The 15,745-nt window shown below is 44.2% G+C and overlaps 1 protein-coding gene across 1 annotated transcript in view; it reads right to left on the reverse strand.

Annotated features, from left to right (window-relative positions):
- The window catches only part of LOC143785923 (cytohesin-3), a 118,313-nt gene extending 104,291 nt beyond the window's left edge, over positions 1-14,022 (reverse strand). Inside the window, exon 1 of the mRNA XM_077275067.1 lies at positions 13,831-14,022. Coding sequence (XP_077131182.1) covers positions 13,831-13,849 — 19 coding nt within the window. The 5' untranslated portion in view covers positions 13,850-14,022. The remainder of the gene's footprint in view (positions 1-13,830) is intronic.
- Positions 14,023-15,745: the final 1,723 nt, after the last annotated feature.

Genomic DNA, 15,745 nt, shown 5'->3' on the forward strand with positions numbered 1-15,745 from the left:
TTAACAAAGATAAAGATGGGGAATGTGAACAGTCTACCGAGAGTCGAGATCAGTTTTTCAATTAGAAGACAAAAGGAAACAACTGTCATTTGTTCATTATATGAGCTGGTGTGCGCAAAAGAGGCCTCACCGTAAAATCCCTTTCTTATAGTCTTCATTGGGGGGGTGGACAGAGGAAACCATAGCTGTGTCCCCCAATGAAGCATCCAAGAATAGAGCATTTTTGGGATTAACATAAAATCCTTTTCTTGTAGCCTTTATCGGGGTACAAAGGAAACCATAGCGCCTGAGAAAAGACGATTTTTGGAATAAAATCCCTTTCTCATGGGCTTCTTTGGGGAGCACAGCCATGGTTTCCTATCTCTCCCAATGGAGCATCCGAGAAATGTGTCTTTTTCTACTTTTCCCCTTCTGGGATATCCAGCTTAAAATCATTAGCATTTCTCGGCCTACTCTGTCGGGCATGGTTTATGCTCTGTGTCTGGAGAGAATGTCCTGAACTTGAATAATAACAATGTAGAGCTCATAACGAAATTTGCGTTGGGCGAGGGTGGGCACATCTGTACTTTAAGGTTTGGCAGTATCAACTTACCAAGAGTGACAAAAAAGGGAAGGTGGGCTTATGCAGCGAAGGGGTCACCTAGGATATTGCAAACAGACTGCTCTTGGAGGGGCATCAGGAGATGATGTCTTCATGCAAAGTTCCATATTAAAGTGATTTTCCTGCCATTGGACATATACAGTGCGGCAAAAAAGTATTTAGTCAGTCAGCAATAGTGCAAGTTCCACCACTTAAAAAGATGAGAGGCGTCTGTAATTTACATCATAGGTAGACCTCAACTATGGGAGACAAACTGAGAAAAAAAAATCCAGAAAATCACATTGTCTGTTTTTTTATCATTTTATTTGCATATTATGGTGGAAAATAAGTATTTGGTCAGAAACAAAATTTCATCTCAATACTTTGTAATATATCCTTTGTTGGCAATGACAGAGGTCAAACGTTTTCTGTAAGTCTTCACAAGGTTGCCACACACTGTTGTTGGTATGTTGGCCCATTCCTCCATGCAGATCTCCTCTAGAGCAGTGATGTTTTTGGCTTTTCGCTTGGCAACACGGACTTTCAACTCCCTCCAAAGGTTTTCTATAGGGTTGAGATCTGGAGACTGGCTAGGCCACTCCAGGACCTTGAAATGCTTCTTACGAAGCCACTCCTTCGTTGCCCTGGCGGTGTGCTTTGGATCATTGTCATATTGAAAGACCCAGCCACGTTTCATCTAAAATGCCCTTGCTGATGGAAGGAGGTTTGCACTCAAAATCTCACGATACATGGCCCCATTCATTCTTTCATGTACCCGGATCAGTCGTCCTGGCCCCTTTGCAGAGAAACAGCCCCAAAGCATGATGTTTACACCACCATGCTTTACAGTAGGTATGGTGTTTGATGGATGCAACTCAGTATTCTTTTTCCTCCAAACACGACAAGTTGTGTTTCTACCAAACAGTTCCAGCTTGGTTTCATCAGACCATAGGACATTCTCCCAAAACTCCTCTGGATCATCCAAATGCTCTCTAGCAAACTTCAGACGGGCCCGGACATGTACTGGCTTAAGCAGTGGGACACGTCTGGCACTGCAGGATCTGAGTCCATGGTGGCGTAGTGTGTTACTTATGGTAGGCCTTGTTACATTCGTCCCAGCTCTCTGCAGTTCATTCACTAGGTCCCCCCGCGTGGTTCTGGGATTTTTGCTCACCGTTCTTGTGATCATTCTGACCCCACGGGGTGGGATTTTGCGTGGAGCCCCAGATCGAGGGAGATTATCAGTGGTCTTGAATGTCTTCCATTTTCTAATTATTGCTCCCACTGTTGATTTCTTCACTCCAAGCTGGTTGGCTATTGCAGATTCAGTCTTCCCAGCCTGGTGCAGGGCTACAATTTTGTTTCTGGTGTCCTTTGACAGCTCTTTGGTCTTCACCATAGTGGAGTTTGGAGTCAGACTGTTTGAGGGTGTGCACAGGTGTCGTTTTATACTGATAACAAGTTTAAACTGGTGCCATTACTACAGGTAATGAGTGGAGGAAAGAGGAGACTCTTAAAGAAGAAGTTACAGGTCTGTGAGAGCCAGAAATCTTGATTGTTTGTTTCTGACCAAATACTTAGGGTACCGTCACACATTGAAATTTTCATCGCTGCGACGGCACGATTCGTGACGTCGCAGCGTCGTATGAATATCGCTCCAGCGTCGTAGACTGCGGTCACACGTTGCAATCACGGCGCTGGAGCGATGCCGAAGTCCCCGGGTAACCAGGGTAAACATCGGGTAACTAAGCGCAGGGCCGCGCTTAGTAACCCGATGTTTACCCTGGTTACCAGCGTAAACGTAAAAAAACAAACAGTACATACTCACTCGTCGGTGTCCTTCAGGTCCCTTGCCGTCTGCTTCCTGCTCTGAGTGCAGCCGTACAGTGAGAGCAGATCGCAGCACCGCTGCGCTCTGCTCTCACTTTCCGGCCGGCACTCAGAGCAGGAAGCAGTCGGCAAGGGACCTGAAGGACACCGACGGGTGAGTATGCACGGTTTGTTTTTTTACGTTTACGCTTGTAACCAGGGTAAACATCGGGTTACTAAGCGCGGCCCTGCGCTTAGTTACCCGATGTTTACCCTGGTTACAAGCGAAGACATCGCTGGATCGCTGTCACACACAACGATCCAGCGATGTCAGCGGGTGATCAAGCGACGAAAGAAAGTTCCAAACGATCTGCTACGACGTACGATTCTCAGCAGGGTGTCTGATCGCAGTAGCGTGTCAGACACAGCGATATCGTAACGATATCGCTAGAACGTCACGAATCGTAACGTCGTAGCGATGGAAATTTCAATGTGTGACGGTACCCTTATTTTCCACCATAATATGCAAATAAAATGATAAAAAAAACAGACAATGTGATTTTCTGGATTTTTTTTTCTCAGTTTGTCTCCCATAGTTGAGGTCTACCTATGATGTAAATTACAGACGCCTCTCATCTTTTTAAGTGGTGGAACCTGCACTATTGCTGACTCACTAAATACTTTTTTGCCGCACTGTACATGTAAAGAGTAAAGGGCTGCTAAGGCCCCGTCTCACTAAGCGATTTACCAACGATCACGACCAGCGATACGACCTGGCCGTGATCGTTGGTAAGTCGCTGTGTGGTCGCTGGGGAGCTGTCACACAGACAGCTCTCTCCAGCGACCAACGATCAGGGGAACGACTTCGGCATCGTTGAAACTGTCTTCAACGATGCCGAAGTCCCCCTGCAGCACCCGGGTAACCAGGGTAAACATCGGGTTACTAAGCGCAGGGCCGCGCTTAGTAACCCGATGTTTACCCTGGTTACCAAAAAAAACAAACAGTACATACTCGCCTTTCGGTGTCCAGGTCCCTTGCCGTCTGCTTCCTGCTCTGACTGAGATCCGGCCGTACAGTGAGAAGTGAGAGCAGCGGTGACGTCACTGCTGTGCTCTCACTTCTCACTGTACGGCGGCTCAGTCAGAGTAGGAAGCAGACGGCAAGGGACCTGGACACCGAAAGGCGAGTATGTACTGTTTGTTTTTTTTGGTAACCAGGGTAAACATCGGGTTACTAAGCGCGGCCCTGCGCTTAGTAACCCGATGTTTACCCTGGTTACCAGTGAAGACATCGCTGGATCGGTGTCACACACACCGATTCAGCGATGTCAGCGGGGCCTCAACGACCAAAAAAAGGTCCAGGCCATTCCGACACGACCAGCGATCTCGCAGCAGGGGCCTGATCGCTGGTACGTGTCACACATAGCGAGATCGCTACTGAGGTCGCTGTTGCGTCACAAAACTTGTGACTCAGCAGCGATCTCGCTAGCGATCTCGCTATGTGAGACGGGGCCTTTAGGCACTTCTGTCTTTTGGAAAACCATATGTAAAATATGTTGGAGTCTAAGAACGGTTATTGTACCACAATTCCAATATTTTCCAATATATTTTGCAGATGTAGCACCAAATATTAACTCTGAAGGCAGACGTCCGAGTGGCCCAAATATGGGCCGTGATTTCCTAGACCTCCAGGCCCGGACTCTACAGTCTCCTAGGCATATGGGAGGCTGAGGAGTCCAGGCTAGGAGACTCGGCTGGTCTAGAAAGCACTGTTTGTACTCAGACATCTGAATTTAGCCTTCAGGTCTATAACTGAGCAAAGCACAGATACAAAGACACACTGGTCACCATGACCGAAATGGTTCCTTTCACTTTTACAATGTTTGCACACAGACAGGACAGAACAACGTAATAGACATGATGCAACCTTCCATATTTCGCATTGCTTCCCAAGCAATACATAACTTTTTTCCGTCACTCACTGTACATTATTCGCCATCTTAGTGGCCCCTTTAATAGCTGCTGTGTGGCCTGGTCATTTTCAGGCACAGTATGCACTAAAGCGGATGAAAAAGGAACAGAACGTAGAATTAGGATCAGTGCTGCGATCAGCAGCCACATTATCACTGATCTGTTCTCAGCAGGACGAGCAGCCACCATTATATAATATTAGATCACGGAGATTTGGTCTGACGCTTCAGATCTGCAGGGAGTGCAGTCTGGAGCTCTTTCGACATTTCCAGAACATTTTCCTACCATCAGAATACACTGAGGGAATACAGGAAGATTCAGCAGAGCGGAGGTAGAGCGAGATCGCCCTGGGTCCCAATGTGCAGACCGAGCGCACTGTGTACTGTGCAGCTTCTAGACTGCAATGCTCGAAACGCGTAGGGCTCATCCCGAATATTTTTTGCACTATTTGTCTAGGATGTTTTTAATCTCTAATATTAACATGGAATAATAAATGACTTTGATTTTAATTATTACCTGTGGACGTCATGCTGGATACACCCAACATTTGCATCAGTAGAACAAGCACAGTATACGCTCTGTATAGCTTCAATATGGCACCTTGTAAACTACACATTTGAGAACCCGGTAAGGTTGCTTATATTAATATGTTTTACAACTTGCCATTTTGCACCATTACTTAGCTATGAAATAGCTGTGTGTCAATGCACTTTTCGGAGATTTATTCATTACTCATCAAAAATAGCCCAGGCTAAAAACATGATCGAATGGTCCCTCCAACCGCCAATGACTTTCTAAGGCTATGTTCACACGTTGCGTTTTTGCTTGGTTCGTTTGCTGCATTTGTTATGCAAATTAAAAGCGGAGTTTTACAGAACCAGCAAAATCTATGAGATTTCAGAAATCTCGTACACATAGTTTTTTTTTCCTGACTCCGTTGGAAAACTGCAGCATGTCACTTCTTTCAGTGTCTTTGCTGCATTTTTTTCACCCATAGAAAGCAAAAACGCAGGTATCAGGTTTTGTGCAGTTTTTGGTGCAGAAAACTCAGGAACTAAACGGTATGACCATGACAAACCGCAAAACCTGCTTTCTAAAAGCAGTTTCTTTACTGCCAAGAGAGCAGGTTTTGCCTGGAGGAAAAAAAAAAAGCAGCAAAAATGCAACGTGTGAACATAGCCAAAGAGTCATGGTGGTGTCAAAGTTACACGTGTGTTTTCACCCAAGTCTACTGTCTCTAGACTCAGTTGCAGAAATATTCTTCATGCGATGAATACTCTCAACGGGGTGTGGCTGCCATCAAGAAAGGGTCTTTTCTCCGGTCCCTAAATGTGATTCTCTAAGCTTGATTGACATGCACCATTCCGTGCTCCATCAAGTTAAGCCTGGTCTTAGATTTGCACGTGCTCTACACCAGGTGCCTGCGCAGTTCAAGAAAAATGTCCCTGTGTGCCTGTCAATCATTAGTACAGCTCACTTATACAGTGTACAGAAGGCAGCATTTAAAGGGAACATGACAGCCGACCAACAGACCGCATGTATCAGACACTATCTGCATGGTTCAGACTCAAACGCTATGGAGTTCCGAAGAAAAACATACTTTAAAAGACGCTGGGGACCAAGACACATGAGAGACTAGTTGGACAGCAGCTTCTCGCCTACCACTGACCTGGAGTGACGCAGGGAGCCATCAATCACTCAAAGGGAATGGGTGGGGAGAAGCCACTGGCGAGCCGCTTGTCCAGCTAGTCTCCCGTGTGGCTCAGTCCACAGCGGCTTTTAAAGCATATTTAAATCCAACACCAACAGCTGCTTCTCAGCCAATTTTTATATACCACACATTACAAATTAAAGAAAATGTTCATTTTATTTAGTTGTGAAAAACTAGACAGTCACAATAATCTTGTTCCGCACTGGGAAAAAAATACGTATAGAAGCATTTATTGAAATGTTCAACCCAGTGCTAAAGAAAACCTGGAGAATATATCATTTTCTTGGAGAAAAGGCGTCATTACTGGAAAAGTATGCTCCAGGTTCCAAAAAAATAACAAATTAAACTGTGTCTGTGAGTAACAATGAGCGAAAAAAGAAAGAAAAAAGATACATTTCATAGGTTCGTATACTATCAACTTGTGGCAAGAAAGAATTTAGAAAATCCAATGTAATAAATTGAACGCAGATGTTCCTCAAAACACAAATAATAATGGTCTCACTTCATGGCAACCAAACAGGTCAGCCCACTTCCGTCTTAAAACAAATGCTACAGGTCCCCAGAGCCTTCCCATTCCATTAAAATAAAACATATGTACGGGTTCGTAGAGACGGGTCCGCACAAAGGACTCCGCAGGTGGCCAAACCGGCTAGTTACTTTATTGTCTACTGTATTATTAAGATTTATACCATAACTAAAATATATCTGAATTTACAGGGTCAAATAGTTTAAACATCCCTTTCCTCCAGACAAAAGTCATCTGCGCTTTTTCAGACAGACGAGGGGGACTGGGAGGCTACAGATTTCCAACAAGCCTTGAGGAGAAATGGCAGGGAATGTGGAAAATTTTTCAAGAGAGAATTTTTTTTTTTGTTAGGGAGTAGATTTACATCACTGAGGAACCTGGTCTGTAAGAGCTAAACATTGTCTTCTCTAATAAACAACGGACGAGTAAACAAGAAGAAGTGTGAAGACATCCTAACTAGAGGAACGTCTGTTATTAGGATAACCTACACTACCCAGATCAAGCGGTCCTGAACTGACCAACACTCATGACAACGGAAAACTCAACTATAACTTCTCCAAATTTTATGGGTTCTGGGCTTTAGACAATTCATACTCGTTCACAAGGCCCCATGACATAGACGGACATTTCACGATTAGCCTAATAATGCGAGAACAAACCTGGAAGTAACTGCTACATTTCTCTACAGCATCCCCGGAGGAGAAATTAGGCATTACACATTATCAAATAAATCAACATCTGTATGATTGTGGACAGGACGGTCCTCCAGAAGAAGATGATCTTTGTAGCTGCTCTTCTCTTTGGCCAAATTATTTTAGGCTCCTCAATCCATTAACTCAAAAATCCATAATAATGGATATGCAAGGTTTTCTACATTGGCCAACCCTCGTATATATCTGACAATTTAATTTAGAATGTACTCAGACCAGGACAAAGTTTGGCTATAAGGGGTCTCCTGCTCTGGAAGACCCAAAGTACAAGCAACACAGAGGTCTCATTTAGGGTGCATTCAGACAGTCATGTAAATCGGTCCAAGATTGAACCACAATGCACGGACTTGACGTAGCTCTCCCGACCCGTGGGCAGGTCCATGATATTAGCGGTCTGATTTCAAACCCATATGCACAGACGTCTGAATGCCCCTTGCTGTAATAGGCACTGTGTAATGATCTATTTTGCCTGTGATGGCGCTGTAGCCAAAAACTTTCACTTGTTTTATGAGTTTTTGAGAAGGCTACAGCTGATCGCTGGAGGTTCCCAGGAGCTCATCTTATGGGCAATGCTTCTAACAAAAAGGGATTGCCAAAAAAAAGACTTCCAACTGAATCTACAATTCATTATAGGGCCAACACAGGGGATATGAAGAATTTCACAGTGTCTGGTTATCTACGTACTATAGGACAGGTTGGGTAGACACTCATTGCCCTCCACTCTAACAAGTACATGGATGATCCTCAACAGAGGAACCAACCTTAATTAATTCAGAATTCCCTAATATTGTATATGGAAATAGTTTTTTGTCAATTCTTTACTGAGTACAAAGTGTACTAGACATCTAGAATCTCTATAGCAATGGATGAGTTGTCTTGATACAAACATGATACCCTGTAAAGTTGGCATACACCCATTCAGCTAGAAGAAAAAGAATTACTAAATTCTTAGGGGGGAAAAAAAAATGAATAAACTCTGCTATTCGAAGTCAAAAGGAACTTACCACAGGCAACAATAGAGGAAAACAACAAGTTCCTAAATGTTTCCTGTGGATTCTAAGCTGACCACAAGCCTCGCCACAGCCGAATCTGGCAAACGCAAAGAATTATCCAGCAGAGGCGAGATTATTTCATACTGATTAGCGAATCACATGGCACAAGAAACTGCTGTTCTTCACTAGATCAAGATATCACAAGACCAAATTCTTTACAAATAAGAAAAAAAAAACAGAACTTCCTATTGTTTTACTTTCTAAAAAAATAAACACTTACCAAGTCTACTTGCCCACAAACTGAGCCCAAAAATAAAGACACTAACTCTAGTACCTCCTATAGGTGGCCACGTTATAAGATAGGTATCATCACACCTGTGTTCCACAGTCCGAGTAATGACCGCGATGTAGACTTGTTCTTCATCACTATAGGCCACCAGCTTGATTTCTGTAAGGTGCATCAATAACCCTCCCTCACCCCAAAAACAGCAGCACTTACAGCATCTCATCCTGCCAATCAGTGCCATATTCTCAACTGTGAGGAAAATCCAAAATATTGGCTACAGATGGGCATCTCGGGTTTGGCAGAGATCCTTAGTCATGTTTCAAGGTTCTTTAATGGGTTGGACATTAACTTACAAGATAGCTACCTATAGGTTGCACCAGAGACAATTTTTTACCTCCTGGATTAGTGCTAATTTGAATACTTTTCTCCCATGGAGCATTGCCTGTAAAATGTCCTGCAACATCTGGATCGCCATAAGGAGAACCAGGAACACCAAAACCCATAAAGTTACAGGGAACAATATTCATTAAAGGGGTTTCCTAGGGAAATAAATCAAGGATCCATGGTAAATCCACGTGTTTTGGGGAAAAGGAACCAGCATGTCAAGAATACATAAGAAGGGTTAATACGTTTTTTTGTATTCTTAGTCAAACTACTTAGAAAAAAAAACATGACAAATGAATAACTTAGTCACCAAGAATGACTCGTCTACACAAACTGTTCTGACATTACTCAACAAAACCGATCGTAAACTGACAGCGAGAAGGAATGTCGTCTGGAATACATTGTTCTCACACGACAAAAAGACCCTGTAGGGTTCTGGAACTGAACACGGAAGAACCGGAAATTAGAGGGGAATTCCCCAAAAAAAAAAATGCTGACATCTGCTGGGATCTATGGAGTTGTGAACCCCACTAGTCCCCCGGGTGGGGGAAGGAGCCAGGATACTCCGAGATCTCTTGGACAGATCTTTGGACGAGTCAATGAATTAAGTAAATCTGTCACAAGGGTTTACAAGAATGAACTGTCACCTCCATGTCACTCCGGATTCTTACTTCTTTGCAGACATGCTTTTATAACAGGCACAGTGGAGAAATTTAATTTGCAATCAGGCGCATGCACTATGCTAATTACTCACGAATATTCATCAGACGGTCAGTTACTTCCAATAGTCAAGCTGTCTGGGCTGTAATGTGGCACCTAACTGCCATGCAAAAATGGGTCTGACATCATCAGAACAGCTCCCGAGGGCACGTGCCTTGGCTTCAATTGCGCATGCGCTGGGAGACAAAAACATTGCTCTGCTGTGGCACATTGTTTTCCCGAAACTGGAAGCAAAGAAGAGCGATCCAGCTCCACGGACATAAGAATCTTACTTATTGGTACATGTTAACATTCCAAATATCATCCATATCTGTTGAGAACAATAAAAAACACTGACGCGTTTCTGGTGCGACAAGCGCTTTATGTATGGCATGTCATGAAACGCGTTGGTGTTTTTTTATTCTTCTCAGCCAATATGGATGATATTTGGAATTTTAACATGTAACAATAAGGACCATTTTTATGCCAAAGGAGCTGGATCTGTTTCCTTGCTTCCAGTCTTTCTCTGGACAGGACTGGATTCAGGTGAGCCGGACATCGGACTTCATAACAATCCTGAAGATGTTGGCTCCTCATTAGGTTAACAATCATGCATGAAATTAGCATCGTACGTGCACCGGCTTACAAGTCAATGTTTTAACCTCATGCCTTATTTAGGGATATCTAAGAGGACGGAATTGAACGCTGGGTCTAGGACATTTCCATTCATTCATAAGATGATGAGAGATGGAGCTCCGCTTTAAACAGAACCCATCAGCATGCTGATATGTATTGTGGCAGAGGTACGGCTGTATAGTGCTTGTCTCCAGATAAAAAAAATAAATAAATAACGTTTTTTTTCTCTTTGTGAAGATCTGATATGCCAGTCATGGGAATTCTAGCACACACAGGCAAATTAATCTGGGGGTCTAGATTTTTTTTTTTTATCCCTGAAAGAAACCAGTCAGCATCTTTTTCATAAGAAACTAGTTCTTTGGTCATCTGCCAATCAAAATGATACCTTTTTGTAGCGATCTGAAGTGCCAGAGATCTAGTGCAAAAGCTGTATGTAAATCAGGCTGGAAGTGCACTAGGGGTTGTGTCAATACAAGTGATACCCCTTTTCCCAAGAGCACTGACACGCCCCTAGTGCACTTACACACGGATTTACTAGCACTGGCACATCAGATCATTCCAAAAAAGGCATTTTATTGGGAGACAAGAGCCTACACAGCCAGAGTACTTAAAACATACTGACCGGTTCCCTTCAAGGATAAATAAAAAACAAAAAATTACGTAGAATTCAAGGAAATCTGCTGCTCATGCCACATCTCATATAGCCGGCCATCAATAATCTGGCAGCAGCTTCAGATCTGAGCAATGATCGCACGCAGCAGACTGGTTCGAGGAAAAACAACTGTCACCGCAGCTGTTCTCCCCCCAAATACAAGACAAAAACCTTCTTGACGTGGGATTGTAATGATGCATTGTGCAATCTTCTGCAGGGTTCAATGCCAGAGAAAAACCTCTGGAAACACCACGAGCCAAACTAAAACTTAAATTGACTGCGCCTTACAGAGAGAGATAGAGGGAGAGAGACAGAGGGAGAGAGAGAGAGAGAGAGAGAGAGAGAGAGAGAGAGAGAGAGAGAGAGAGAGAGAGAGAGAGAGAGATGGAGAGAGAGAGAGAGATGGAGAGAGAGAGAGATGGAGAGAGAGAGAGATGGAGAGAGAGAGAGATGGAGAGAGAGAGAGATGGAGAGAGAGATAGATGGAGAGAGAGATAGATGGAGAGAGAGATAGATGGAGAGAGAGATAGATGGAGAGAGAGAGAGATAGATGGAGAGAGAGAGAGATAGATGGAGAGAGAGAGAGATAGATGGAGAGAGAGAGAGATAGATGGAGAGAGAGAGAGATAGATGGAGAGAGAGATAGATGGAGAGAGAGAGAGATAGATGGAGAGAGAGAGAGATAGATGGAGAGAGAGAGATAGATGGAGAGAGAGAGATAGATGGAGAGAGAGAGAGATAGATGGAGAGAGAGAGAGAGATGGAGAGAGAGAGAGAGATGGAGAGAGAGAGATGGAGAGAGAGAGAGATGGAGAGAGAGAGAGATGGAGAGAGAGAGAGATAGATGGAGAGAGATAGATGGAGAGAGAGATGGACAGAGAGAGAGAGAGAGATGGACAGAGAGAGAGAGATAGATGGACAGAGAGAGATAGATGGACAGAGAGAGATAGATGGACAGAGAGAGATAGATGGACAGAGAGAGATAGATGGACAGAGAGAGATAGATGGAGAGAGAGAGATAGATGGAGAGAGAGAGATAGATGGAGAGAGAGAGATAGATGGAGAGAGAGAGATAGATGGAGAGAGAGAGATAGATGGAGAGAGAGAGATAGATGGAGAGAGAGAGATAGATGGAGAGAGAGAGATAGATGGAGAGAGAGAGATAGATGGAGAGAGAGATAGATGGAGAGAGAGATAGATGGAGAGAGAGAGATAGATGGAGAGAGAGAGATAGATGGAGATAGAGAGATAGATGGAGATAGAGAGATAGGTGGAGATAGAGAGATAGGTGGAGATAGAGAGATAGGTGGAGATAGAGAGATAGGTGGAGATAGAGAGATAGGTGGAGATAGAGAGATAGGTGGAGATAGAGATAGGTGGAGATAGAGAGATAGATGGAGATAGAGAGATAGATGGAGATAGAGAGATAGATGGAGATAGAGAGATAGATGGAGATAGAGAGATAGATGGAGATAGAGAGATACGGTAGATAGATACGGTAGATAGATACGGTAGATAGATACGGTAGATAGATACGGTAGATAGATACGGTAGATAGATACGGTAGATAGATACGGTAGATAGATACGGTAGATAGATCTATTTTTTTTATTATTATTATTTTTAATTATTACTATTTTATATATGGGACTGTCCTGCACAGATCCTCCTCCACCCAGAGGAAAAATAGAAAAAAAAAAAAAAAAGCTGAACTCAGGCATTCATTACACACTGCCAAGGGTGGAGAAAAAATAACACAGCGTTTCCTTGACTTCAAGTATCCATTTCAAGGGAATATACAGCCAGACAGGGTGCTGTCTCTGGAATGGAGACATTAAAGCTCCGCTCAGCCAGACTTTGTGGGGCTTCAGCCACCCACCTAGTAGAATAACATTACAGAATCTATTAAATACGGAGGCAGGCTTCTATCGCCCTGCGCCACCCTAAGCTCCAGTGCGCGCTCCCTACACCTGGCTCCGGGGTAGCGCTGTGCTAGGGGCACATTTGGGTTCCCCCCATAGATCAGTGGCCTCATTATGCATCACTGATAGTAAACTCCATGAAGATCTGGAGCATTTACCGCGCTGTACGTACAGGGGGGGCACATGTCGGGGTTGCTAGGATACAAAGCTGCGCAAAAATCTGCTGTCGTACATGAATGGATCCTATGGACGGGGCCTGGGAGAAGCAGGGATGGCCGGTACAGGACGCAGATTGCAGCCGTCAGTGTGAACTGTGGCCAACCATCGCCCACGTGGCATGTGCCAATACACAAGAGCTCACCATCGCCGCCTCTGGCGGAGCGCTGCCGGCACACACGGGGTGGATCACATCTGATATTACTGCAGAACTGTACAGAACCCAAAATCCAGACCCCCAATCTAGTGACTGCAGTAGTAGACAGCAGAGCGCCGTTAACCATCGCCTTGCTGAATCCTGCCCTTCAGAAATGCAAGAAACGACACTCCGGCATTAACCCGTTCACCACCAGTGACAGCTGGAGGTGACCCCAGCAGCAACTCCATCATTATTACTAAGCAGAGCCGCAGTAGACCTGGTTACATGCAAGAATTACATACAAAAAAAACACATTTTAGGAAATTATAAAATTGCTGGAAATAGATGAAATGCAGAAAAATGCAAAAAAAAATAAAATATATATATATATATATATATATATATATATGCCACCTTCTCCGCTGTCAGCACCCAATGCGGCACAAACCGCACATTAACCGCTTCTCCGCCGCACACCGCCAGCCTGCGTTATAGCAGAGCACAGATGACATCTAATTAACTCCTCCGGCGCCGGTGCGGGGAGCAGCACGTAAACACCGTCCACACACACAGGTACAGCGCCATGCGGCTACTCACCGGCTCCGTCTTCCTCCATTCCGGCTTGTTGTTTAGAAGGGATAAACGGAGGAAAACCGGCGACGAAACCGTATCTGGTCACAGCCGCAGCGGCAAAGCCCGTCCCGTCCTCTCACAGACACCGAGCCGGAGCCACTGCAACACCAGGCGCAGCTCACTCCGCTCCTCGCCGCTGCGTCACCGCCCACCGTCACATGACCAGGCCTGGCGCCGCCCTTCACGTCGGGGAGTCACGTGACTTGTGTGTATATAAAAGAACGCAAGTCAGTCACAGTCTGTCAGTCAGTCAGTCAGTCAGTCAGTCAGTCAGTCAGTCAGTGTCTTGCTCAGTCAGTCAGTGTCTTGCTCAGGCGTCATTCTTTAGAAAAGGGAGAATTAGTTCTCGTTCACACACACCGTTTTTTATCCTTATCTCAGAAGAATAAGAGCAAATAAAATGAATAGTATTGATGTAATTATTTTCTAGTCATTCACATGGTGTTTTTTTTTTTATAATGACCGGCTGTGTATTTTGTTTTGTTTTTTTAATTACTGAAATTAGCAGCAAAAAACGCTCTGCAGACATATAGAACTACTGCTGCTGCAATTTTCATGACTACATAAAATGCTACGTGTGAACAGTGACACAATACGGTCTCTTTTTCTTGCCTTGATTTCCTAAAAATTAAGTAATACTGCCGTATTATCAGAGTTCAGGGTTTACGCTGTGAGAAATATCAAGGCGGTTTTTGGCCTCTAGATGAACATTTAGTAGATCAAATTGTGCAATAATCATAAGTAGTGATGAGCGAAGGTGCGCTGATAAGGTGTTATTGGAGCATGCCAGCGTGCTAACCGAGTGACTTCAGCGTGCTCGAATAATGTGGAGCCGTCAAGCTCCGATCAGGAGACCCGCAGCCATTCTGAGCATTGCGTTCCAATCTCGGACGTCTGAATGAGCCCTAAGTAGATGTTATCATCTCTTCTAACCGTTGGATGGGTGATTACGTCTCGATCGGTGGGTGTTCAACTGCTAAGACCGCTACCAATCGCCAGAAACAGCACTTTTATCCCGGTGGCAGTGCGCCTGCTCAGCCTCCGCTCCGTTCATTCCTTATTGGATTGCCAGAGAGCTGCGTACAGTCCAGCACTCGCTTTGGCAGTCCCGGGGAGAAAATGAACATGGTGACGTTCCAGCATGGGCACTGCCACTCCATTCTAACAGGGACATGTGTCCCACTTTGGCGATGAGTGGGGGTTCAAGTCAGAGTTACCAACTGTTCAGAAATTACAGGACAATCCGTAGAAAAAAAATGAAGTGATTTGTTTTTAAGCTGAAGACATTTATACAGATTATAATGATTGCAATTATTATTTTACAGAGAATTCAGCAGATGTCTTCATATCAGAATTATGGGCTACAGATATGGATCACTCACAATCTTAATAATTTTATATGGTTTTATAACGTGGTTGTAAAAAAATATCTTTCGGCCATGGTTTTTTTTTAAGTTGTCCAGAAAGAAAACCCTAGTCGCAGTGTCCTTACTCCCACTGATGTAGCACTTATCACCTATCTAGTGATAATGATATCATATCCAGGTCACTGCTGAGATTTCATACAGAGGACACAGGTCATTCACAGACGGGAGGCAGGCGGAGGTGCTGGGGAATTACAAACAAGGAGGAGGAGAAGACCCCCTGTACAATCTGGGCCATGTGCACCGAACTGTAATTAGCAGAAAACTTCAAACTTTGATTAATGAAGAACAACAAAGTGAATTTTTTCATCAAATGTATCTGTAAGATGCTAGCAGGTGCGTAGGATGCAGTGACACACAGGAGGCAGAGCAAGGGTTAACAAAGATTTTTATATCAGTACAGTAACAATACAAGCGAGGGGCTGGGGTAAAGATATGAACTTGAGATTGGGGAA

The sequence above is a fragment of the Ranitomeya variabilis genome, chromosome 7, assembly GCF_051348905.1.
Source record: "Ranitomeya variabilis isolate aRanVar5 chromosome 7, aRanVar5.hap1, whole genome shotgun sequence".
NCBI lineage: Eukaryota > Metazoa > Chordata > Amphibia > Anura > Dendrobatidae > Ranitomeya > Ranitomeya variabilis.